Below are 26,336 nucleotides of genomic sequence, written 5' to 3' on the forward strand. Positions count from 1 at the left end.
ATTTGGAAAGGGGGGGGGTCCTTAGGATCTACCTAGACAAAGTTTCATATGTTTTTAATGTTTGGTGTATTATTGTATTTTAATATTTGGTTGGAAGCCGCCCAGAGTGACTGGGGAAGCCGGGCGGGGTAGAAATAATAAATTATTATTATTATTATTATTATCATCATCATTATCATACTGCTGGATGGAACTGCATCTCAGAGGTATTGGCACTTGACTTTGGAATGCCCTCAGTAAAGCGCTCTGACTAGCACCCGCATTTACAAACTTTTCAACATCAGTTAAATATATTTTTTCTTATTTCCCCCGGCCTTTTGGAATGTAAGAACCATGAACCTGGGTAAGTTGGATGTGGTCAAAAATGAGATGGCAAGAATAAATATTGACATCCTGGGCATCAGTGAGCTAAAATGGACGGGAATGGGCGAATTCAGTTCGGATGACTACCATATCTACTACTGTGGGCAAGAAACCCGTAAGAGAAATGGAGTGGCCCTCATAGTCAACAAAAGAGTGGCGAAAGCTGTACTGGGATGCAGTCTCAAAAATGATAGAATGATCTCGATACGAATCCAAGGCAGACCTTTTAACATCACAGTAATCCAAGTTTATGCACCAACTACTGGTGCTGAAGAAACTGAAATTGACCAGTTCTATGAAGACTTACAAAACCTTATCGAAGTGACACCAAAGAAGGATGTTCTGCTCATTATAGGGGATTGGAATGCTAAAGTAGGGAATCAAGAGATAAAAGGAACAACTGGCAAGTTTGGCCTTGGAGATCAAAACGAAGCAGGGCAAAGGCTAATAGAGTTCTGTCAAGAGAACAAGCTGGTCATCACAAACACGCTTTTCCAACAACACAAGAGACGACTCTACACATGGACATCCCCAGATGGGCAACATCGAAATCAGATTGATTATATTCTCTGCAGCCAAAGATGGAGAAGCTCTATACAGTCAGCAAAAACAAGACCTGGAGCTGACTGTGGCTCAGATCATCAGCTCCTTATAGCAAAATTCAAGCTTAAACTGAAGAAAGTAGGAAAAACCACTGGACAGGTAAGATACAATCTAAACCAAATCCCTTATGAATACACAGTGGAAGTGAGGAACAGGTTTAAGGATTTAGATTTGCTGGACAGAGTGCCTGAAGAACTATGGATGGAGGCTCGCAACATTATACAGGAGGCAGCAACTAAAACCATCCCAATGAAAAAGAAATGCAAGAAAGCAAAGTGGCTGTCCAACGAGGCCTTACAAATAGCGGAGGAGAGAAGGCAAGCAAAATGCGAGGGAGATAGTGAAAGATACAGGAAATTGAATGCAGATTTCCAAAGAACAGCAAGGAGAGACAAGAAGGCCTTCTTAAACGAGCAATGCAAAGAAATAGAGGAAAGCAACAGAATGGGAAGAACCAGAGATCTGTTCAAGAAAATTGGAAATATGAAAGGAACATTTCGTACAAAGATTACCATAATAAAGGACAAAAGTGGTAAAGATCTAACTGAAGCAGAAGACATCAAGAAGAGGTGGCAAGAATACACAGAGGAATTATTCCAGAAAGATATGGATGTCTCGTACACCCCAGGTAGTGTGGTTGCTGACCTTGAGCCAGACATCCTGGAGAGTGAAGTCAAATGGGCCTTAGAAAGCACTGCAAATAACAAGGCCAGTGGAAGTGATGGTATTCCAGCTGAACTGTTTAAAATTTTAAAAGATGATGCTGTTAAGGTGCTACACTCAATATGCCAGCAAGTTTGGAAAACTCAGCAGTGGCCAGAGGATTGGAGAAGATCAGTCTACATTCCAATCCCAAAGAAAGGCAGTGCCAAAGAATGCTCCAACTACCGCACAATTTCACTCATTTCACATGCTAGCAAGGTTATGCTTAAAATTCTACAAGGAAGGCTCAAGCAGTATGTGGACCGAGAACTCCCAGAAGTGCAAGCTGGATTTAGAAGAGGCAGAAGAACCAGAGACCAAATTGCAAACATGCGCTGGATTATGGAGAAAGCCAGAGAGTTCCAGAAAGACATCTACTTCTGCTTCATTGACTATGCAAAAGCCTTTGACTGTGTTGACCACAGCAAACTATGGCAAGTTCTTAAAGAAATGGGAGTGCCTGACCACCTCATCTGTCTCCTGCGAAATCTCTATGTGGGACAAGAAGCTACAGTTAGAACTGGATATGGAACAACTGATTGGTTCCAAATTGGGAAAGGAGTACGGCAAGGCTGTATATTGTCTCCCTGCTTATTTAACTTATATGCAGAATTCATCATGCGAAAGGCTGGGCTGGATGAATCCCAAGCCGGAATTAAGATTGCCGGAAGAAATATCAACAACCTCAGATATGCAGATGACACAACCTTGATGGCAGAAAGTGAAGAGGAATTAAAGAACCTTTTAATGAGGGTGAAAGAGGAGAGTGCAAAATATGGTCTGAAGCTCAACATCAAAAAAACGAAGATCATGGCCACTGGGCCCTTCACCTCCTGGCAAATAGATGGGGAAGAAATGGAGGCAGTGAGAGATTTTACTTTCTTGGGCTCCATGATCAGTGCAGATGGTGACAGCAGTCACGAAATTAAAAGACGCCTGCTCCTTGGGAGAAAGGCGATGGCAAACCTAGACAACATCTTAAAAAGCAGAGACATCACCTTGCCAACAAAGGTCCGTATAGTAAAAGCCATGGTTTTCCCAGTAGTGATGTATGGAAGTGAGAGCTGGACCATAAAGAAGGCTGATCGCCGAAGAATTGATGCTTTTGAATTAGGGTGCTGGAGGAGACTCTTGAGAGTCCCATGGACTGCAAGAAGATCAAACCTCTCCATTCTGAAGGAAATCAGCCCTGAGTGCTCACTGGAAGGACAGATCGTGAAGCTGAGGCTCCAATACTTTGGCCACCTCATGAGAAGAGAGGACTCCCTGGAAAAGACCCTGATGTTGGGAAAGATGGAGGGCACAAGGAGAAGGGGACGACAGAGAATGAGATGGTTGGATGGTGTTCTTGAAGCTACTAGCATGAGTTTGATCAAACTGCGGGAGGCAGTGGAGGACAGAAGTGCCTGGCGTGCTCTGGTCCATGGGGTCACGAAGAGTCGGACACGACTAAACGACTAAACAACAACAACAACTTTTTTTTAATAGATATTTATTGAAGTTTCAGAAATTATATACAGAAGAAAAACAAACAAAACACAGACAAAAAAGAACAAGTATAATTTCAATCCCTTATTTTCTTATGCCTTACTTCGCTGACCTCCTCCTACCTCCCCTTTCTGTATTCCAATTTCAAAATATTTATTCAGCAAGTCCTCTCCCTTAATTTCATTTAGTTTTAACCTTTCTTTTCTTTTAACTTAAACATTACTGCTATAAACCACCTAGCTTCTAAGCCGTCATCATTCTAACATTCATTAATTTTGCAGTGTTTCTCATCCCTTTCTTCAGTTTATTTTTGATAACCTTATTTTCATTTAGTTTAGTTCATTTTAAAAAATCCAGTTTTACCTTATCCAAACTTAGTCATCGAACTTATACATCAGTTCTTATTCTTAAACCATTTTTTCTAAGGTCGACCAAGGTTCCCTTCCACGAATTTCCCAATTTACATAACAATGATAAAAAAAAATAAAAGCAACAGAATAAATTGTAATTGTGAACCCTTTGGAATCCCAAACTCCACCCCCCCCCCTTAAATGGTCCTATTACAGTGATTTGTTTCATTGGTTCCCCTCCTTCTCCGTTTTGTTGTTTGGATTCAAGTTGTTTTTAGCGTATTGTATGTGAACAATTTCTATTGATGCCTGTTGCACACAGCTCCAGAATCGATTTGGATGGAGGACAATGTATAAATATTTTGAATAAATAAAATAACAGAGACGTTTGTAACCAGCGAACAAAAAGATGATACATCTAATTACACCAACGTGAGCCTGTTATCAGTGAGTCACGAGTGTGGGAAGAGTCACTTTGCTGCATGAGGTGACACCTTACCTGGCTCCAGGGCAGGGAAAGGTAGGGCAGGATCTGTCCTCGGCCATCACCTGCAGGAGTTCAGGGGGTAACTGTGCCCCTGAAGGACCAGGTGCGCAGCCTGGGAGTCATTTTGGGTTCACAGCTGTCCATGGAGGCACAGGTCAAATCTGTGTCCAGGGCAGCTGTTTACCAGCTCCATCTGGTACATAGGCTGAGACCCTCACTGCCTGCGGACTGCCTTGCCGGAGTGGTGCATGCTCTGGTTATCTCCCGCTTGGACTACTGCAATTCGCTCTACGTGGGGCTACCTTTGAAGGTGACCCGGAAACTACAACTAATCCAGAATGCGGCAGCTAGACTGGTGACTGGGGGCGGCCGCCGAGACCATATAACACCGGTCTTGAAAGACCTACATTGGCTCCCAGTACGTTTCCGAGCACAATTCAAAGTGTTGGTACTGACCTTTAAAGCCCTAAACAGCCTCGGTCCTGTATATCTGAAGGAGCGTCTCCACCCCCATCATTCTGCCCGGACGCTGAGGTCCAGCGCCGAGGGCCTTCTGGCGGTTCCCTCATTGCGAGAAGCAAAGCTACAGGGAACCAGGCAGAGGGCCTTCTCGGTAGTGGCGCCCGCCCTGTGGAACGCCCTTCCAGCAGATGTCAAAGCGATAAACAACTACCTGACATTCAGAAGACATCTTAAGGCAGCCCTGTTCAGGGAAGTTTTTAACGTGTGATATTTTACTGTATTTTTGGTTTCTATGGAAGCCGCCCAGAGTGGCTGGGGAGGCCCAGCCAGATGGGCGGGGTATAAATAAATTATTATTATTATTATTATTATTATTATTATTATTATTATTATTCAGAGAGGAAGTCCCATTAGCCTGCTTTGCTAGCATGCAGTGGGACCTGTGCTTCCAAAATGGATTTAGAATATGTCCCATTGCCTTTTGTTCTTTGAGTTTCATTGCTGTTCTTATTGTTCTAGTGTTCAGTGTTATCTTTTATTGACTGCACGCTCCCCTGATGTCTCTGTAGCAGAAAGGTGGTTAGAAGACGGTTATGTATGAATGAATGAGTGAATGAATGAGGGAAAGGGACAAGCATCCCCCTGCCGCAGATATATCAGCCACAATGAGGAGGCCAGGGCAGCCACTCTCAGGAGGGGGAGCTGGAGCCCTGAATATAAGCCCCAGAAGGCGATGAGATCTTCCCCAAGAAGACAAGAACGACAGGCCAAATAACTCAACTCCATTTCACCTGGCAGTTTTAAGCTATTTTATTTCCCTAAAATACTCTTTAACATTCTTCTTCCAGTTAGGAAGAAAAAAACTGCTCTGAGCTCAAAGCAGCCAGCAAAATGTACTTCGTAAGATGTGATCAGTTTGGTGACCAGCAGGTAAACAAGGATCGGAAGAGCCAGAGGCAGATGAGTAATTGGGTGCCCTCTTCCCACCTTGGATCAAATCTACGCTTCCAGGTGCCATAAGAAAGCTGCAGAGATAGCGCAGGACGGTGCGCACCCCGGAAATGATCTCTTTCAGCTTCTGCCTTCTGGAAGAAGGTCCAGGGTTATAAAGACTAGGACTAGCCGTCTGAGAAACAGTTTCTAGCGAAATACGATTTTGGTTTTAAGAATAAGAATATCTTTATTGTCATTGCCCCCTTCGGGGACAACGAAATTACTTGACTGCTCCATAAAAACACTAATTAAACAATACAGTATAATACAGCAAGGGAGATTAGATGACTTTCAAAGTCCAGGCTTCCCATTCAGGGCCGAGATCACTCTGGAGAAGAAGCTGTTCTTAAGACGACTCGTTCTTGTCTTCATCGTCCTGTATCTCCGTCCCGACGGCAAGAGCTCGAAGAGACAGTGACCAGGATGCGATGGATCTTTTGCTATGTCCAGTGCCTTCCTATGGCACCTTGTGGCATAAATCTGCTCTAAGGTGGAGAGTGGGCAGCCAACAATGCTCTCTGCTGCCTTAACAACCCTGCACAACCCCATCCTGTCCTGGGCAGTACAGCTTCCGTACCACAGTGTAAGGTAGTCTCTATGGGAGTATGTTGTATTCAATTATGGGGTATCAGAGTTTTTAGGGGCTAACCAGGCTGGGATTGCAGGCTTGTTGGTTTTGAATGTCTTATGTAGATTTTTCAATTTCGTTGTTCTGCATGGGACAATGACAATAGAGATTATCGTAAGAATGCAAGAAGAGCTCTGCTGGATCAGGCCAACGGCCCATTTAGTTCAGCATCCTGTTCTCACACGGGCCAAGCAGACACCCCACAAGCAGGGAATCCCGCAAGTGGGATCCGAGCACCAGAGCCCTCCCCCCTCCAGTGGTTTCCAGCTACAGTGGTGCCCCGCAAGACGAATGCCTCGCAAGACGGAAAACTCGCTAGACGAAAGAGTTTTCCGTTTTGGAGGTGCTTCGCAAAACGAATCTCCTATGGGCTTGCTTCGCAAGACGAAAATGTCTTGCGAGTTCCTGCTGGTTCCCCCCCCTTTTTCTAAGCCGCTAAGCCGCTTATCAGCTGATCCGATCAGCAGATAAGCCGCTAAAAGCCGCTAAAAGCCGCTAATAGTGCTAATCCGCTAATCCGTCAATGGGCTTGCTTTGCAAGACGGAAAAAACCGCTAGACGAAGAGAATCACAGAACGGATTCTTTTCGTCTTGTGAGGCACCACTGTACTGGCATTTGGAGGCATTGTTGCCTCTATCTGTGAAGGCATCCCGGCTAGTAGCCATCAATAGCCGTCTCCTCCTCCATGGATGTTTAGGGGCGCGGGTGGTGCTGTGGGTTAAACCACAGAGCCTAGGGTTTGCCAATCAGAAGGTCGGCGGTTCAAATCCCCGCACTCCGTGCAGCAGGCTGCTATCCGCAGCCTAGGGAGCCCTGCGGGAACTCCCGCGAGCTCCCCAGGCTTGCTGATAGCTTCCTGAAGCCTGGAGAGCGAGAGGGGTCGGTGCGCACCGACCCCTCTTGCTCTCCAGGCTTCAGCAAAAGCCTGCATTCACCCCATAGGACGCACACAGATTCCCCCTTCATTTTTTATGGCTATCATATCACCCCTTAACCTCCTCTTCTCCAGGCTAAACTGTTGGCTTTTTGCAGTATAGTAACGCTGCAGAGAGCTTGCTGGGGAGATCATGCATTAAAAAGAAAGGACTCAAAAATAACTTAAAGAAGGTTTTAATAAGAAAAACAAAAACTCCATTTACACTAAATATATTAACAAACAAACATGACCCAACCACCAACCCATCCCCCAGGGAAAAGGGAGAGCTAGGTGCTGCTCCTTATATACTCTACCCAAATGCTGACACGCCTTAATCAAATACAACTCAGCAGCACCTGCTATGTTTCACAGCTGTAAAGCTGGGTCTCGTTATCTTGCTCTGGCCCTTACTCCGGCCCCTTAAAGACATACACATGGAGTGAAACAATGATGAACCTTTACATTTAAAGAAAAACCATTCAACATTTCCCCTGCGGTTCATCATTGTGGAACAAAAACATAAAGCATACTTTGTACATGTCTTTCATGTGTAACCTTTGTCAATACTTGATGTAAACTGCAACCTATAATGTTTGGTATGCTTAAGGTACATTACCACTCTCTTAAGAGCAGAGAAACATTGTGTAGTGGGCTTTTCCACACTGTGAAGCATCTTTTAACAAAAGCTTAACTGTTTCATATTTTACACTTGGTGAATAGCACAAATCATAATCTTCGCCTGGAATTTGTTGAAAGCCCCTAGCAACTAATCTTGCCTTGTACCTTACAACTTCATTTTTGTCATTCATTTTAACTCTATAAACCCATTTTGAATCAATAAGTCTCATATCTGGGGTTTGTGGTACAAGAGACCAAGTGTTATGCTCTTTTAAAGAAGCTATCTCAGAGTTCATAGCTTTATACCAATTTTCAGCTTGGTGCTTAGGTAAATTCTGAACATCATTGTAGCTTTTTGGCTCAAAAACCGCCTTTTTGGCATACACAGTATTAAAATGTTCATCTGCGAAACGTTGTGGCTTCTGCCTCTTTCTATCTGAACGTCTCAGTCCGGAAGGAGAGTCAGACTCCTCAGACTTAATGGGACTCGGTGAACTACTAGTTTCAGGTTGTAAATCATCATTGTCAGACTGAAGAGGTGCCTGTAGGCTAAGCTCACGGTCAGAAAACTCAAGAGAATCTAACCTCCCCTCGGGTGCCTGTGACTTTAAATCCAACAAATTATCAGATTCAACAGGCTTTTTGTCTTTCCCCATTAATTCAGAATCACCATTTCCTCCTGCTGCTGCTTCTTCTACCTCTTCTTCCTCAGTATCATTTATACCATCAGTATCTTGGAAAACAGCAACTCCATTCCAATTTACAGTTTGTATCATGCTTCTGGTAATATGAAATTTGCCAGTTGCTGGTATGTAAATTCTGTACGCCCCCTGCTGGTAGCCCATTAATTTCCCCTGTACACTACGTTCACCCAATTTCTGCTTAGCGGGATAATGCATAATTACATCTGAACCCCAAATACGTAGGTATTTCAAATTAGGGCGTTTTTTAAACAGCTTCTCATAGGTGGTGACATCTAAACCAGAATGATAACTGCGATTTCTAACATAACAAAAGGCATTGAGTGCTTCAGCCCAAAACGCTTTGGGCAGATTAGCGTCGTGCAGATAAGTTTTAACCCCTGCCTGCAGGTCACGCTGCACAACTTCAACAAGCCCATTTTGCCAGGGACTTCGGGGGCAAGATAACTCATGAGTAGTCCCCTGCGCTTCCAGGAATTTCTCAAAATCCTCAGAAACAAATTCCCCGCCCCGGTCAGAAAACAGGTTCTTAATAGGTTTGTTAAAGTGCGTTTTTACCCAGTTGCAAAAAACTTTGTACTTCTCAAATGCTTGGGACTTCTCAGCTATTGCATAAGTCCAACAATATCTACTATACTGGTCTATGAGGGTAAGCCAGTACTTAGAACCTCCTAATGATGGTGGGAGTGGCCCAACTAAATCACAATGTACACGCTCAAATGGCTCAGTTACTTTCCTATCTGGGCACCTACCCTTGCGTGCAACCTTAATCTTATTCTTGCAACAGGATAGACATTGCATAAAGAATTTGCATGGTTTTAAGTTGAGGCCATTGACAATATTCTGTTTCTTAATTACATCAGCAAAATTCAGGTGTCCCAGAATTCTGTGCGCCTCGTGGACACACCCAGAATGTGGCCTTACATTCCTCAACCCCTGTCTTGACTGTGCTGCTCTGCAATTTATAGGCGATTGGGAGTAGGTGCGAAAATACAGTCTATATAAACCATCAGATTCCCGGGCATACAATAGACGTTTGTTCCCCTCGAAAAACTCACACATTGACTTTAAGAAACGCACAGTTATGCCTTGACGAGCAAAACATCTTACTGATAATAAATTGTCCACTGACGGGCAGTAAATGCAGTTCGCTATTGTAATGTTTAAAGAGTCAAGTTTAACAGTACCCCGCCAAGCGACTGCAGGACTTGTGAATTGGCTAAATGTACATTACCAATTTCCTCTTCGAAAGAAATAAACAAGCTTCGATCATTGCAAACGTGCTGCGATGCTCCTGAGTCGATAACAAAAGACTTCCACTTGGCATCTTTAATTCTTTTACGATCTTTAGTCCGAGCGTGAAAAGCTCGCGGCTCGTTTCTGTCTTTACTATACGATGTTGGCTGCTGGGCTGACGACCGTGACTGATGAACAGAAACAGACTTGGGAGTACTTTGCTTTCCTTTGGATCTGCAGTCCCTTGCAAAATGTCCTTGCTTATTGCAGAACCAACAACGCTTTGCAGCTTTAAATGCAGTTGTATCACCACAGGTTGGCATATGGCGTTCCTCATTCTTTCTGGAAACAGGAGTGCTTATGGCACAAGCCTCCCTTCTATCCAACTCGCCCATTAATCTTGCCGTTACCCCTTCCACAGTTAATTGTGCTGGTGGAACAGCAGATATCTGGCTAGCTATACCATCAAAGTCCTCATTAAGGAAACAAAGGATGATAAAAACATACTGAATATCAGGTACCTCCATGTCCCTTCGAATTAATTCGCCGCGTATTGCCTCCAGACGTCTCAAGTGTGCTGCCAAATCACCACCAGGCTGCAACTTCGTCTGGTACAACTGCTTGAAAAACGTCAATGCAGACGCTGACTCTTTTCTAACATGCACTGCTGCAAGACTGTCCCACATTTCTTTGGCAGTTTTCTTATTTCTTATATAGACTACTTGCTGGTCGCTGACTGCCAAATTAATTATCGCCCTGGCTTTTGCATCTCCTTTCGACCAAGCATTAGTTACAGGGTCCATACTTCTCTAGAGGTCAAAAGCGCCTCCACCCGAAAAGACCATAAACTATAGTTCTCATCTGTTAGCTGTGGGAAGACCAGAGCCTTCTCAGCTTCAGGAACCCGGTCAACCATTCTGGAACTCTTCCAGACCCACAAAAACTACGCTAACAGGAGAAGGAGTTTTCAAACCTTTCTCAGAGTCCAAAAATATGCAGTCATCCACTCAGCAGCTGGGCCCATAACCAAAGATGTTGGCTTTTTGCAGTATAGTAACGCTGCAGAGAGCTTGCTGGGGAGATCATGCATTAAAAAGAAAGGACTCAAAAATAACTTAAAGAAGGTTTTAATAAGAAAAACAAAAACTCCATTTACACTAAATATATTAACAAACAAACATGACCCAACCACCAACCCATCCCCCAGGGAAAAGGGAGAGCTAGGTGCTGCTCCTTATATACTCTACCCAAATGCTGACACGCCTTAATCAAATACAACTCAGCAGCACCTGCTATGTTTCACAGCTGTAAAGCTGGGTCTCGTTATCTTGCTCTGGCCCTTACTCCGGCCCCTTAAAGACATACACATGGAGTGAAACAATGATGAACCTTTACATTTAAAGAAAAACCATTCAACATGCCCAGCTCCCTTAGCCGTTCCTCATAAGGCATCGTTTCCAGGCCTTTAACCATTTTGGTTGCCCTCCTCTGGACACGTTCCAGTTTGTCAGTGTCCTTCTTGAATTGTGGTGCCCAGAACTGGACACAGTACTCCAGGTGTGGTCTGACCAGAGCAGAATACAGTGGCACTATTACTTCCCTTGATCTAGATGCTATACTCCTATTGATGCAGCCCAGAATTGCATTGGCTTTTTAGCTGCCGCGTCACACTGTTGGCTCATGTCAAGCTTGTGGTCAACCAAGACTCCTAGATCCTTTTCACATGTACTGTTCTCAAGCCAGGTGTCCCCCATCTTGTATTTGTGCCTCTCATTTTTTTTGCCCAAGTGCAATACTTTACATTTCTCCCTGTTAAAATTCATCTTGTTTATTTTTGCCCAGTTCTCTAATCTGTCAAGGTCGTTTTGAAGTGTGATCCTGTCCTCTGGGGTGCTAGCCACTCCTCCCAGTTTGGTGTCATCTGCAAATTTGATCAGGATGCCCTTGAGTCCATCATCCAAGTCGTTGATAAAGATGTTGAATAAGACTGGGCCCAAGACAGAACCCTGTGGCACCCCACTAGTCACTCTTCTCCAGGATGAAGAGGAACCATTGATGAGCACCCTTTGGGTTCGGTCAGCCAGCCAGCTACAAATCCACTGAGTGGTAGCATAGTCAAGACCGCATTTTACCAGCTTCTTTACAAGAATATCATGGGGCACCTTGTCAAATGCCTTGCTGAAATCAAGGTAGGCTACATCCACTGCGTTCCCTTCATCTACCGGTAATTATTTGGGTCCTCTCTTTTCCCCTTTTTGAATAGGCCTGCAGAATATGAAAACAGGAAATCAGTTCTGAGATACGGGGGTCTTGCATGCGTTGAATTATTCGGATCACTTTAAAATGTGTGCTGTTTTCATGTGGTGGTCTTGTTGAGCCTGATCCACACAAATGCTGTTGCGTGTTGGTGGGGAGGTAAAAAATCAACTTAAGGTTGACATTGCAGTTGATTCTTTCGTACACTTTGAAGTGCCCTATTCTGAATAAGCCAGCTGTGGAGTGTGCACTGGCAGGAGCGTGCCCTGGCAGGGGCTGATGGGAGTTGTAGTTCAGAGCACCTGGGAATCACCAGGTGAGGAACGCTGGGCTGCGTCAGAGACCTTCCCCTGCCGCATTTGGGACATGCAAAGCACTGAACCAGACCTGCAAACCCTCCCAAACGCTGGAGTTGCTTGGCTATTCCCCAGCAGTCTCTGAAACTCAGGGACAAAGCCATTGTGCAGCCGCCGCTGCTTCTCCTGGGTCTTTTGTGGCGATCACACAGGGTCCCCGGACGTATCACCGTCTATTGATCCCTGTGCCACCACTTTATTTCTCGCTGCCACCACCCAGGCCCTGCCTGGTACAATACTGAGTCCAGTCAGGGTTAAATTGGAACATAAACTTCTCTTTATTTATTGCAGTTTAACAAGCGTGTGGTTTCATAAAGGGTATCGGTCAATTACAATCATGGGGTGTCTAACCAGACCTATAACTTCCGCTACCTGCTCTCACTCACTAGACCACCTCTCAGATATTTACTTGTCTTCCTAGCCCCTAACTGTTCCTGACTCAGCTTATTTCGCTACACTAACTCAACCTACCCACAGACCCTGTCCCAATTCACTCCCACTCCAACCAACCACCCAACTCCCAACGAACTCCCCCCTTTGCCCCTCCCAGAGCTGGTTTTATAGTCCCTCTGACTCCACCCCCTGGGTTCTGATAGCGTAACCTGTTTAACTATTTCACCTCCAGCACTCTCATATGGTAACGTCACAGCGCCTAACAACATTATTTTGCGCTTCTACGCATGCACGAGTGGCAAAAACCCGGAAGTAACCCTTTCCGGTAGTTCCGGGTTGCCGCAGGACATAACCTGAAAGAATGTAACATGAAGTGGACGTAACATGAGGTATGACTGTACTTGAGGATTGTTTCCCCTGGGGGTGTAGACTATTGGGGGGCAGAGCAATGAAACCAGCAACATCTGGACTTGTGGGGGATACTCAAGTGGTGGTGTGGATACCCTTGGTGACATGCTCAAGGCCGCCTTCTCTTGTTCGTTTCTAATGTTTGAAGGCTAAGCCGTGAATCTCCCTCTTCGGCCGCTCAGCTGAGTTTGTTTCCCACCCGCCCGCCTTTCAAGGTTTCCCTTCTGACCTTGCTATGGACCTTGGTTGGTCGCCGTTAAGGGGCCTGGTAGGAATGTTTTCCACTTGGCAAATTGGCACCAGCCATTTGGTTTTTTGCCTACCTCGTAGCGAATCGTCACAACTTTCTCGGCTTTGGTGGTTAGGCATTGGTATGGGTATTGTAATGTAGATGTATGGGGTGGGGAGCGCCATCGCCTCCCCCAAATATTGAAGGGTAGTCCGGTAAAGGATTCTGGGGGGCATTGCCCTGTCCAAAACCTGTGGAGGTCAGGGCCTAAAGCCCCCCCCCCGAGCGGTGACCCCAGGGGAGTCCCTAGTGGATGTGCATCAGCAGGGCTCCCCCGGCTGGTGTTAATCCTTTTCGGTCTTCAAGCAACCAGGCTGAAGCCGGATACAGTGGTGCCTCGCAAGACGAAAAGAATCCGTTCCGTGATTCTCTTTGTCTAGCGGTTTTTTCGTCTTGCGAAGCAAGCCCATTGACGGATTAGCAGATTAGCGCTATTAGCGGCTTTTAGCGGCTTTTAGCAGCTTATCGGCTTATCGGATCAGCTGATAAGTGGCTTAGAAAAAGGGGGGAGGGGAAAAAACCGCAGGAACTCGCAAGACATTTTCGTCTTGTGAAGCAAGCCCATAGGAGATTCGTTATGCGAAGCACCTCCAAAACGGAAAACTCTTTCGTCTAGCGAGTTTTCCGTCTTGCGAGGCATTCGTCTTGCGGGGCACCACTGTAGTCGATAGGACCAATGCCTAAGCCAACACCGCTCATCACCTGTAACCAATAAAGTTGTGGCCTAATTTTCGCCCATTAACCTAAATTACTGTGTCCTGTGTCTTTATTTCTACTGGTGGGAGGCGGGATCTCGCCACGCAAAACAGATTCGAAAGCCAAGCTCTGGCGCTGCCTTTCCTCAGATTACCCTGAGCCACCCCGCAGAGCCCAGCCCAGGGCTTGCGAAGGCAGCACCGTCACAGAGCAGCTTTCCTTCTAGACAAGTAATCCGGGGACACGTTCAGCGCCAGGCAAGAAGCCGTCCGCAGACCCGACGGTCTCCGTGCCTGGAGAGCAGTTTAGAAATAAGCGAGAGCATTAATCACACGCAAACAAAAGACCCAGGAGAAGCAGCGGCGGCTGCACAATGGCTTTGTCCCTGAGTTTCAGAGACTGCTGGGGAATAGCCAAGCAACTCCAGTGTTTGGGAGGGTTTGCAGGTCTGGTTCAGTGCTTTGCATGTCCCAAATGCGGCAGGGGAAGGTCTCTGACGCAGCCCAGCGTTCCTCACCTGGTGATTCCCAGGTGCTCTGAACAACAACTCCCATCAGCCCCTGCCAGGGCACGCTCCTGCCAGTGCACACCCCACAGCTGGCTTATTCAGAATAGGGCACTTCAAAGTGTGCGAAAAAATCAACTGCAATGTCAACCTTAAGTTGATTTTTTACCTCCCCACCAACACGCAACAGCATTCGTGTGGATCAGGCTCAACAAGACCATCACATGAAAACAGCACACATTTTAAAGTGATCCGAATAATTCAACACATGCAAGACCCCCGTATCTCAGAACTGATTTCCTGTTTTCATATTCTGCAAGCCTATTGAACATCGTAACACTGTTGGACTTTAAAGCCGGTCATAATTCTGGCAGTTCAATAGCACAACTTATTGTATTTGTAATCTCAATATATATTTAGTTTTATTCTTTTTAAACCTTTTGTATGTTGCAAATTATTAGTAGCAGGAGAATTTCTATATACTATATTTTAATGTAAATACATACAGACACTGTTCTTCAGTATTTTGTGTGTGTGTGTGTGTGTGTGTGTGTGTGTATTTTCCTGTAGTTGATATCAGCATGATGGTCAAAACAACAACGAAAAGAAAAACCAGCTCAGCACCACTATTGTGACCTGCCCTGCTCACCCTGCGCCCCTGGTGCTCCCTGGGAATTTTTTTAGGCTAATCCTCACCCCATTTACCTGGGAATAAGACCCAAAGCATTTAATACGGTTTACTTCTTACATCTCCTGGCAAACAGAAGGGGAAGAAATGGAGGCAGTGAGAGATTTTACTTTCTTGGGCTCCATGATCACTACTGATGGTGACAGCAGTCACAAAATTAAAAGACGACTGCTCCTTGGGAGAAAAGCAGTGACAAACCTAGACAGCATCTTAAAAAGCAGAGACATCACCTTGCCAACAAAGGTCCGTATAGTTCAAGCTATGGTTTCCCCAGTAGATGGAAGTGAGAGCTGGACCACAAAGAAGGCTGATAACGGGAGAATGGATGCTTTTGAATTGTGGTGTTGGAGGAGACTCTTGAGAGTCCCATGGACTGCAAGAAGATCAAACCTCTCCATTCTGAAGGAAATCAGCCCTGAGTGCTCACTGGAAGGACAGATCCTGAAGCTGAGGCTCCAAGACTTTGGCCACCTCATGAGAAGAGAAGACTCCCTGGAAAAGACCCTGATGTTGGGAAATATGGAGGGCACAAGGAGAAGGGGACGACAGAGGACGAGATGGTGGGACAGTGTTCTCAAAGCTACCAGCATGAGTTTGACCAAACTGAGGGAGGCAGTGGAAGACAGGAGTGCCTGGCGTGCTCTGGTCCAGGGGGTCACGAAGAGGCGGACACGACTAAACAACTAAACAACAACAACAACAACTTCTTACATGGTGGTTAGAATTTCCCCTGTAAATTATTGCTAAATGTAGCTATTTTAAGGCAGCTGCTTCAGACCTGTGATGCTCTGTAAAAGCAGAGAGGGGAAGCAGAGATGCTTTCTACCCCTGCAGAACTTTTCAACAACGCGTGGCCTCTCCTTCTAGCTTCTCCATCACATCCCCTTCTACCCCTGAAGTGAACAGAGCCAAAGCCCTGCATGTTTGGCTTTTTCAGAAACAAAGAAAAGCCACAGAGGCCCTTTGTCTGGCCACAGGTTTCAATGTGATCATTAAAATGCCAGGCATCAGAGGAGAAATGGCTACCTAGCTGGAAGCAGGTTGTGAGTTGAGGACCCACCACCCGCAAAAAGCCACAAAGACACATTATTTTAGGTTAATGGGCAAAGGAGGCCACAACTTTTATTGGTTACAGCATGTGAGTAGTATTGGCTTAGGCATTGGATGAAACAGCAATACCAGATTCCACAGGAGCCATATCAGGGTCGACAACCAATGGGAGGAGCTTGTTGATTCAAATACAACTGGAAGCTCCCCCATGATGTCACCGGGGGTCGTGCCATGGCCCTAGCCACCAGCAGGGCATCGGACAGGAGAGGTAGATGATGGCCCATACCCAATAATCCAACACAGCACACCTATTCCAATGCCTAACCGCCAGTACCAGAAAGTTGGGACGAGTTGCTACGAGGTAGGCGAAAAAACCAAGAGGCTGGTGCCAATTTGCCAAATGGATAAAAAAGTCCTACCAGGCCCCTTGGGCAACCAGGGCAACCAACCAAAGTCCATAGCAAGGTCAATACGCAAAGGAAGCTGACCTAAGAGGGAGGGAGGGAGGGAGGGAGGGAGGGAGATCCGAAGAAAGCAGGAACAGACTGGGAGCTGAGTGCTGCCGCAGCTGTTTAAATGTGGCTAGCCCCGCCCACCAGCCGGCCTTATTGGCCGGCTGCAAGACTTGGTCACGGCAAAAGAAGCAATCAGGGGCAGGGAGCCATACACGCCCCCCTGCCCCTGCGGGAAACAGCTCCCACTCACAACCCCTCCCCTCTGGGATGAGGAGAAGCCGTATTGATGGCACTCCTTGCCCCCTTCTCAAAGGGTACTCTTATCGCTGCACCGTATCAGGAAGACTCGTTTTCAGAAAAGAGGGTGCGGGCGAGGAAGAAAGGAAAGGGACAGAGATATATGCTGAACAATATTCAATAGCTGGGAAGATTTATGTAGGTTAATGACGTGCCGACGTCTTTTAAAGAAGAGAAGAAGAAGGGTTTGGATTTGATATTCCGCTTTATCACTACCCTAAGGAGTCTCAAAGAAGGGACACGGGTGGTGCTGTGGGTTAAACCACAGAGCCTAGGAGTCGCCGATCAGAAGGTCGGCGGTTCGAATCCCCGCGACGGGGTGAGCTCCCGTTGCTCGGTCCCTGCTCCTGCCCACCTAGCAGTTTGAAAGCACGTCAAAGTGCAAGTAGATAAATAGGTACCGCTCCGGCAGGAAGGTAAACAGTGTTTCCATGCGCTGATCTGGTTCGCCAGAAGTGGCTTAGTCATGCTGGCCACATGACCTGGAAGCTGAACGCCAGCTCCCTTTGCCAATAAAGCGAGATGAGCGCTGCACGCTCGGTCACGACTGGACCTAATGGTCAGGGGTCCCCTTACCTTTAATGAATCTCATAGTGGCTAATATTCTCCTTTCCCTTCCTCCCCCACAACAAACACTCTGTGAGGTGAGTGGGGCTGAGAGTCTTCAGAGAAGTGTGACTGGCCCAAGGTCACCCAGCAGCTGCATGTGGAGGAGCGGGGACGCGAAGCTGGTTCACCAGATTATGAGACTACCACTCTTAACCACTACACCACACTGGCTGGGAATGCCTTGGTGAGACACTGCGATTTATCCGGGGATCAAGCCAGTTTTCAGAAAGAGCAAGGGGGCCACTCCACTCACCTGCCACACGGGGTCGGTGTGCTTGCCAGACTTGGCGGTGCTCTTGTAGCCAGGCTGGGAGCTGGCGGGCTTCTTGAGGTTGTAGATGGCCACATTGCCATCGTAGAAACCCACCACAATCAGGTAGGGGTGGTCCACGTGGATGTCGAGGCACATGATGCCGCTCTCGCTGTTGAAGATGTACTCCGGGAAAGAGGGGTTCTTTAAGGTGTACAGCAGGAGCATCCCTCGGCTCTGCTTCACAAAGTCGTCTGGGCAAGAGAGAGAGAGAGAAAGGGTCAATTGGCCTGGAGCATCAAGGAGCTGGATCTTCAAAGGCCCATCTCAGCCAGCGTCCATCATCACCCTCAGCTCCTGGCAGGGAAATCTGATGGGGAGCAGGGGGACAACCAAGACCCTTGTCACGGCTAAAAATTGGCCGCTGTTTCTTTAATGCTAAAAGAACTAAGTCGGCATGATTCAGCAGCCTACAATGACTCATGCAACCTTTCACCAAATTGTACCTGCATATATAGAGTGGTCAATGTTAGTTTTGGGTGTGGGTTGGTTGGATGGTAGAAAGCTGGTTGCGTTTGATATGTATAAAGCTGTCGGTCGTGGTTGGAGAAGACGACTTTTAAGAATAAAAGCAGCATTCTGCAAAGTACTCTTTCTTAAGGACTCTGTGCCTGTCCAGAGGAGGGCAACCAAAATGGTCAAAGGCCTGGAAACGATGCCTTATGAGGAACGGCTAAGGGAGCTGGGCATGTTTAGCCTGGAGAAGAGGAGGTTAAGGGGTGATATGATAGCCATGTTCAAATATATAAAAGGATGTCACATAGAGGAGGGAGAAAGGTTGTTTTCTGCTGCTCCAGAGAAGCGGACACGGAGCAATGGATCCAAACTACAAGAAAGAAGATTCCACCTAAACATTAGGAAGAACTTCCTGACAGTAAGAGCTGTTCGACAGTGGAATTTGCTGCCAAGGAGTGTGGTGGAGTCTCCTACTTTGGAGGTCTTTAAGCAGAGGCTTGACAACCATATGTCAGGAGTGCTCTGATGGTGTTTCCTGCTTGGCAGGGGGTTGGACTCGATGGCCCTTGTGGTCTCTTCCAATTCTATGATTCTAAGGGAAGCAGGAGCAACTGTGAGGTCACAACTGCATTTTGGAAAATACTTTTCCAAGCGAGATCTAATCTTCTGGACGGCTGCTACTACATTTCTCATTCGCATAAGTTACCCCTTACTCATCATGAAAGCAGTCATTTCCATGACTACTGGTGAATCAGACCCTAGTATATGCCTCTGTCAGGAGAAGGACACTTGCGAATGAAAGGCATACCAAGAAATATTAAAGGAACTAGTACATTCAGCCTTGAGAAAGTACCGTGATGGGGACTGATGCACGAAAGCAGCCTCTGGCTATTATAAAATTGCCATTAAGGAGATTGAGACCATCTGCCCCTTTTTGATGCTGCTAGAACAGATGGACAAAAGCATAGACTGCTGAGAAGCACCACAGACTCCCATTTTCAGGCTTTTCAGATAGATAGGCTTCTGTTTGGAACAGTTTGTTTCATGCAAACTCCAAACTAGGATTGCATTAGTGTGTGTCTTTGGCATTTGCAATTCTTAATCATGTGGATCATGATGCAAATTTTTTTTAATGAAGTTTAGGAAGTCAGGGTGAATCCAGCCGCTTTATGAATACATCTTAGGATGCAAAACCAGTCTTCTTGGGGGCAAATCTCCCGCCAGACTTCCCCAACTTGCTCACTAGTCTGAGTTAGGGAAGTTACGTTGACAAGTTTTGGTTTTATTTTTAATTTTTGGCACCGTAACACTTTTATTAAGATACCCCTAAGCTGGAGTGTGGTGCTAATTTGCTGCATTCTGACTTGTTTCCTCCTTAGTTTGCTCATGATATTTTTGGGTTTTTTAAAGGCACTCATTAAATTCCACCATATGAAGTTATGAAATGCAAGAGGTTTGGGAAAACTCAAATGAATATGTAATTTGTTGCCACGTTTCATTAGCACATTAGCCCAGGTGAGAAGCTTCCAGTGCCTTTTCCTGCAGCCTATTATCATTATCATTAAATATGCAATATACATATAAAAGTCCACAGATCATTACATCAAAAGCATCACAGAATCAGCCCTTCCCTTAAAAGTAAGCAGCCCTAATACAGAAGAAATTTTCCAAAGGGCTGAATGTGGAAAGCTACTGATTCAAACCAGTCATATGAAAGTTGACAAGTTTTAAATAGATGTGGACACGGACACACACAAAGAGAGAGAGAGAGAGAGAATGAGTGCAACGCATATTCAACTAACATTGAAAACACATGATGTCCTCAAAGAATCACAAGAACTGTAGTTTCTTACCACAGAGCTACAGTTCCCAGGACCAGTGGCAAATCTAGGGCTCTCAAATTTCAGCTGCGCCTTGTGCAATGCTAAAATGTGCCCCCTCCGCGCCTCTCATGCTCCGTTATAGAGCATTTTGGCACCCCCTGTTGTGCAGTGACCAGTGCAACCATACCCGTCACGCCCCCTAAAACAGCTTCTGTGGCACCATTAACTTAGGATTGCCACGCATCCAGAATTTCCCAGACATATCCGGAATACTGTGGTCGGTAGCAATGTCCAGACAGAAATTGCCCCCTGCTCAAAAATGTCCAGGAAAATCTGGACGCATGGCAACCCATGTCGGCAAACTTGGGGTCTGGATTTTCACTGTTTGAAATATGGCAACCCTAAACAAACTAGTTTACAGGATCCTCTGTGCAGCAACTGTTTGCTTTAAACGTGCACTGAATCTGCTTCATACATTTAAAGTAGATTTAAGTGGATCTGCCGTCAGTCACAAGTTTGCTGGGTTTTGTTTGGGTTTTTTTAAAAAAGTGGAGGTACAATCAGTCATTCCACTCCAGGGTGATTGTCCTTTCTCTGACACCTCTTTTTGCATGACACCTTAAGCTAGCCTGTTTCGCACATCGTGATAAGCCAAACACGCAAGCATGCAGGCTCTGGGCTCTGGAAGGGAAGAACTGAGGTTCCTTTACTCCACCCCAGTCATCTTGCTGATATGCAACCTGAGCTATGCCATGGTTTGGCTTGATGTGTTATCTGAACCCCGAGCCAGTTTGGTGTAGTGGTTAAAAGCGGTAGTCACGTAATCTGGGTAACCGGGTTCGCGTCTCCGCTCCTCCACCTGCAGCTGCTGGGTGACCTTGGGCCAGTCACACTTCTGTGAAGTCTCTCAGCCCCACTCACCTCACAGAGTGTTTGTTGTGGGGGAGGAAGGGAAAGGAGAATGTTAGCCGCTTTGAGACTCCTGAAGGGGAGTGAAAGGCGGGATATCAATCCAAACTCTTCTTCTTCTCTTCTTCATGGCTTAGCTCTCCAAGATAAACCAGGAGCTGTAAACCACAAACGAAAGCTTGGCTGTTGTTGTTTAGTCGTTTAGTCGTGTCCAACTCTTCGTGACCCCCTGGACCGGAGCACGCCAGGCCCTCCTGTCTTCCACTGCCTCCCGCAGTTTGGTCAGACTCATGTTAGTAGCCTCTAGAACACTGTCCCACCCTCTCGTCCTCTGTTGTCCCCTTCTCCTTGTGCCCTCCATCTTTCCCAACATCAGGGTCTTTTCCAGGCAGTCTTCTCTTCTCATGAGATGGCCAAAGTCTTGGAGCCTCAGCTTCAGGATCTGTCCTTCCAGTGAGCACTCAGGGCTGATTTCCTTCAGAATGGAGAGGTTTGATCTTCTTGCAGTCCATGGGACTCTCAAGAGTCTCCTCCAGCACCATAATTCATAAAGCATCAATTCTTTGGCGATCAGCCTTCTTTATGGTCCAGCTCTCACTTCCATACATCACTACTGGGAAAACCATAGGTTGAACTATACAGGTCTTTGTTGGCAAGGTGATGTCTCTGCTTTTTAAGATGCTGTCTGGGTTTGTCATTGCTTTTCTCCCAAGAGGCAGGCATCTTTTAAAGCTTGGCTACTGCTCATAAATAGGCCTGGAGAGAGCTAAACCATAAGCCCAGCTTCAGATGGCATGCTGAGCCAAACACACTAGACTAAAGGGATTGCTATCGGTCTGCTTCAACAGCAGGAGAAAGGAAAAAGGCTCTCTTTAGGATATGTTTAAGCTGTTTAGTTGGCAACCTTGGGCATTTAACTATTGGCTTCGCTTAAATTTAAACCCATCCGGACTACTACCTCTAGTAGCACGAGATGCACATAGAAGTCGGTGGTCCAAAGTAGTGCATCAAAAACTACTTATATGTGGCCTCCAAGCACAGCATCTCCTGAAAATGGGTCTCCCCGAGGCAAAAACTATTATTGAGCAGCGCATGAAGGATATTGAGCAGCAAAATAATCTGGCCTATATTAAGAAATTTAGTGCTTGGTACGCTTATCTGCCCCCCTCCCACTTTGATTTTCGGGCACCTTATTTGTCTACCTTAACCATTCCAAAACTCAGACGGGCCTTCACACTGGCCAGACTAAATATGTTACCCTCGGCTATTCTTGAGGGTAGATACCAAGGAACTTCATTCGAGAACCGGCTCTGCCCCTGTGGAGCTGGCTGCGCGGAGACTGTGTCACACGTCCTCTTGTCTTGCTCCCTATATAAAGATCTCAGGGACGAGACCATCGCGCCGCTCCTGTCTGCCATCCCGGGCCACTCTTGCGAAGCCAAGCTGTTCTCACTCCTGGCCGACCAGAACGGCTCGACAAAAGAGAAGGTTGCCAAATTTGTCGAGAGAGCAATGAGATTGAGAGCTGCTACCTGAGTGACATTAGCGTCGTCGCCCAGATTCCTCTCCTAGGATTTTACTATTATTATCGTTATGTTTTGCCACTATTATTTTGTTGTCCTCTAAAATGTATTTTATATAATTGACTTTTTAGTTTTATTCTTTGTGTGTTGTATTGTTGTTTTATTGCTATGGCCAATGGCTGACGCAAATAAAGATTCTTATTAAAAAAAAACAAAAAACCTTGGGCCTATTTTATGCTGATGTGCCAGCTTAAACTCTTCCATGATCCTGGAGCATTTTACGCACCTCCATTCAATGCCAAGTAGTGATTTCACCATGATCACAATTGATTTCAACTGTGATTCCCAGGTAGGGAGAGGCCCCTGTCCATGTAGACCAGGCATAGGCAAACTTGGCCCTCCAGATGTTTTGGGACTACAACTTCCATCATCCCTAGCTAACAGGACCAGTGGTCAGGGATGATGGGAGAAGTAGTCCCAAAAACATCTGGAGGGCCAAGTTTGCTTATGCCTGGTGTAGACAATGGACCAGTAGTCTGGACTCATATTAGGCAATTTACTATGTTCTTCCTATGCAGAGGGCTTTCTTAGCCAGCGTGTCTACATCCCCATGACATGGTTAAGCCACAGAAATCTGCCTCCTTCCAGGAAAACAGATGAGCACAATTCTGGAAGTAGAACCAAATGAGCATTAACTAGCATTATCATATACTCAAGAGAGATAATGAAAGACAATGAAGTAAATTAGCACTTGCATTTCCGTCCTCTCAATTTAATTTTTTTTTTAAAAAAAAAAGTTTTATTGAAGCATAGCGACAATTACTAACAACCCAAAAGCATAGTAGCAGGGATATTACGTCATACCAAAGAGGAGGAGGAGAAGGAGAAACACAGTAATATATCCATATTTCTCAAGATGGCACGAATGGTGCATGTTGATCATCTAAGTATAAGGCATAATAAATAAAAATCCAACCAGATGATATAGAAGCTGGGTTCTGCATCACTCTGGACACCTACAATTTGCATGTTGTTTTTTCAGCAATAGCCAAAGTCTATGAGTTTTTATACCACAAAGACAAATCTTGATTTACAAAAAATTCTGTGGCTGGACTACTGAAATCCTAGCTGCAGATAACATCCATGGGGAAAGTTCTTTAGAGTGACAAGCTCTAATTAGATAGCTGAGTATATCACTTTAGTGCTTCGTTTTGTTTGAACCTCCTGGACATGCTATCTTTTATGAGGATTTTTAACATTCTGTCACCCCCCCCAGCTTACTGCTCACTAAATATTTAACAGTGCCATCAAGTGGCAAAAGCTTTTGTTAGCTCCAGATTCTTAGAAGCACTCTGTGATTTGCAGCAACCAGACAAGTGAGGGGAGCTTCGGTGCAAAACATTTAATTTGTACATGTCAGCCTTCCTCAACCCGGTGCCCTTGAGATGTTTTGGACTGGTTTCCTTGGTGTGAGGTTTCTCAAGTGGGAGTTAAATGAATGCTTTGCTTTGCTCCTCTTTGAACGCTAGTTCCAGTCCAGTCTGTCTGTCCAGACACCTTCAAATGCACGACTGCAGGCTGCTATCGCAAACACCTGCATGCAGAAATCACTACGCACTTCTCTGCCAAATGGACAGGTGCAGGGTTGCTAGACCGCCAGGGCTGATCTGAAGTCTCCAGGGCTACCTGCCCCCCCCCCCTCCAACTGGTGGTACAGGGTTAGGCTCCCTAGAAGGCGTTGAGTAAGTTTAGAAAGATGGCGGTTCAAGAGGTGTGAGAAATATCGCTTCAACATGTAAAAACAGCAGCATAATTGCATTATCATAAAGGGAAATATGATGGGCTAGGAACACTCCCCCCCCCCCGATACATCATCTATCAAGAGGCAGGCTTGGAGCGCTGATTATGTAAGGCTAGATAAACTGATAATTGCAATCACAGCCAAACACCACAGTGAGCTGATTGCAGATTGCCAGCTTTTAACCACCTTTCCCCTGACATTGGTGGTGTGTTCGTGTGACTGCCTTAGAGCACAGTGAAGTTACTGGAGTTTTTCCCCAGTGCCGTTTCACAGCTTTCCACATTAACTGTTCACCCCGGCAAGGCCTCTTTAGTGTTTAAATTCATTTCTGTGTTTTTGGTGGGTTTGAAGGGAATGGGACGGGGCTTTATCCCATGCAAAGGTGTTCACAGCTTGGCTAGAGAAATTGAGTGGTTTAAGGCATCCAAGCAATGTGAAGCTAGTTTGAGAGAAAAGTCATTGGGCAGTAGCATTTTGTGCAAACTACATTTTGGAGAATATTGTGTGAGCACAGATTAAAAGCCAGGCATTGGAAACACATCAAATGCACAGTGCACTTCACACAGTGAAGTGTGAACATAGCCATTCACTGGGAATATGCTTTCTCACAAGCACCCATGTACACATGTGTGTGCGTCTGCACAAAACAGTACACTGAACATCACCCGACAAATTAACCGAGATTAGCAGCAATCTCTGCAAAGCCCCAGAGCCTATCTGAAGTCGAAGCTCTGGATGCAAAGCAGCGAAGGCCTGGAACTGAATTAGTCGGCTTGGGGTTGCATCCTCGTCAGCTGGGGAGCCGCATGTGAAAAGCGATAAGGAGGCCTTCTAAAGAAGGAAAAGAAATTGCTCTTTCCAGAGCGAGCTGAAGAAATATGACAGGTGAGATTTGCACACAGAGGAAGGAGCCTGCGGTGCAACAAACTTGAAATGTCTGGGGGCAGACCAGAAAGAAAGTTGCTTCCTTCTCTTTTTCTCTCTAGCCAGAGACAAGTGAAGTTTTCTGTGTTCTCAGATTCACCACTTGATTGGAATATGGCTGCGGGAAAACCAACCTTTGTTTAAAGAAGATATGAGGAACGGCTAAGGGAGCTGGGCATGTTTAGCCTGGAGAAGAGGAGGTTAAGGGGTGATATGATAGCCATGTTCAAATATATAAAAGGATGTCACATAGAGGAGGGAGAAAGGTTGTTTTCTGCTGCTCCAGAGAAGCGGACATGGAGCAATGGATCCAAACTACAAGAAAGAAGATTCCACCTAAACATTAGGAAGAACTTCCTGACAGTAAGAGCTGTTTGACAGTGGAATTTGCTGCCAAGGAGTGTGGTGGAGTCTCCTACTTTGGAGGTCTTTAAGCAGAGGCTTGACAACCATATGTCAGGAGTGCTCTGATGGTGTTTCCTGCTTGGCAGGGGGTTGGACTCGATGACCCTTGTGGTCTCTTCCAACTCTATCATTCTATGATTCTATGATTCTATGATTCTAAGATAAGCAAGTTTCCATCCCTCATAGCTTGGAAGTAACTAGGAAGAACTATTGATCATAGAATCATAGAATTGTAGAGTTGGGAGAGAGCCTGAGAATCACCTAGTCGACCCCCTGCAAGGCAGGAACATGCAGCTGTCCCATACAGGGGTTGAACCTGCAACTTTGGTATTATCAGCAACATGCTAATTGGGAACCACTGATCTAGGTTAATTCAGGGCATGAAATTATCTCCTTCAAGCAGCTTCCATGCTGCCCAGCTTGAATCCGCCCTCCTCCAGCTCTTGTCATTCCCTCCCCCCCCCAAAAAAAACCAAAAAACCTTTTCCATTTGTTTTCAGTGAACACACAGGCCAGTGTGGACACTTGAGAGTCTATCTTGAGAATCTATTCCAAGACCTTACTTGGAAAATCAATACAACCCAGGTGGTTAAGAAAGCCCTACAGAGACTCCATCTCCTCAGAGTATTGCAGAA

The 26,336-nt window shown here is 45.9% G+C and overlaps 1 protein-coding gene across 1 annotated transcript in view; it reads right to left on the reverse strand.

The window, feature by feature from the left end:
* DNAI1 (dynein axonemal intermediate chain 1) overlaps positions 1-26,336 on the reverse strand; it is a 172,511-nt gene that overhangs the window by 80,862 nt on the left and 65,313 nt on the right. The window contains exon 12 of the mRNA XM_082191317.1: positions 17,804-18,054. Within this exon, the coding sequence (XP_082047443.1) occupies positions 17,804-18,054 (251 nt within the window). The remainder of the gene's footprint in view (positions 1-17,803; positions 18,055-26,336) is intronic.

This window comes from Podarcis vaucheri, assembly GCF_965113315.1.
Source record: "Podarcis vaucheri genome assembly, chromosome: 11".
NCBI lineage: Eukaryota > Metazoa > Chordata > Lepidosauria > Squamata > Lacertidae > Podarcis > Podarcis vaucheri.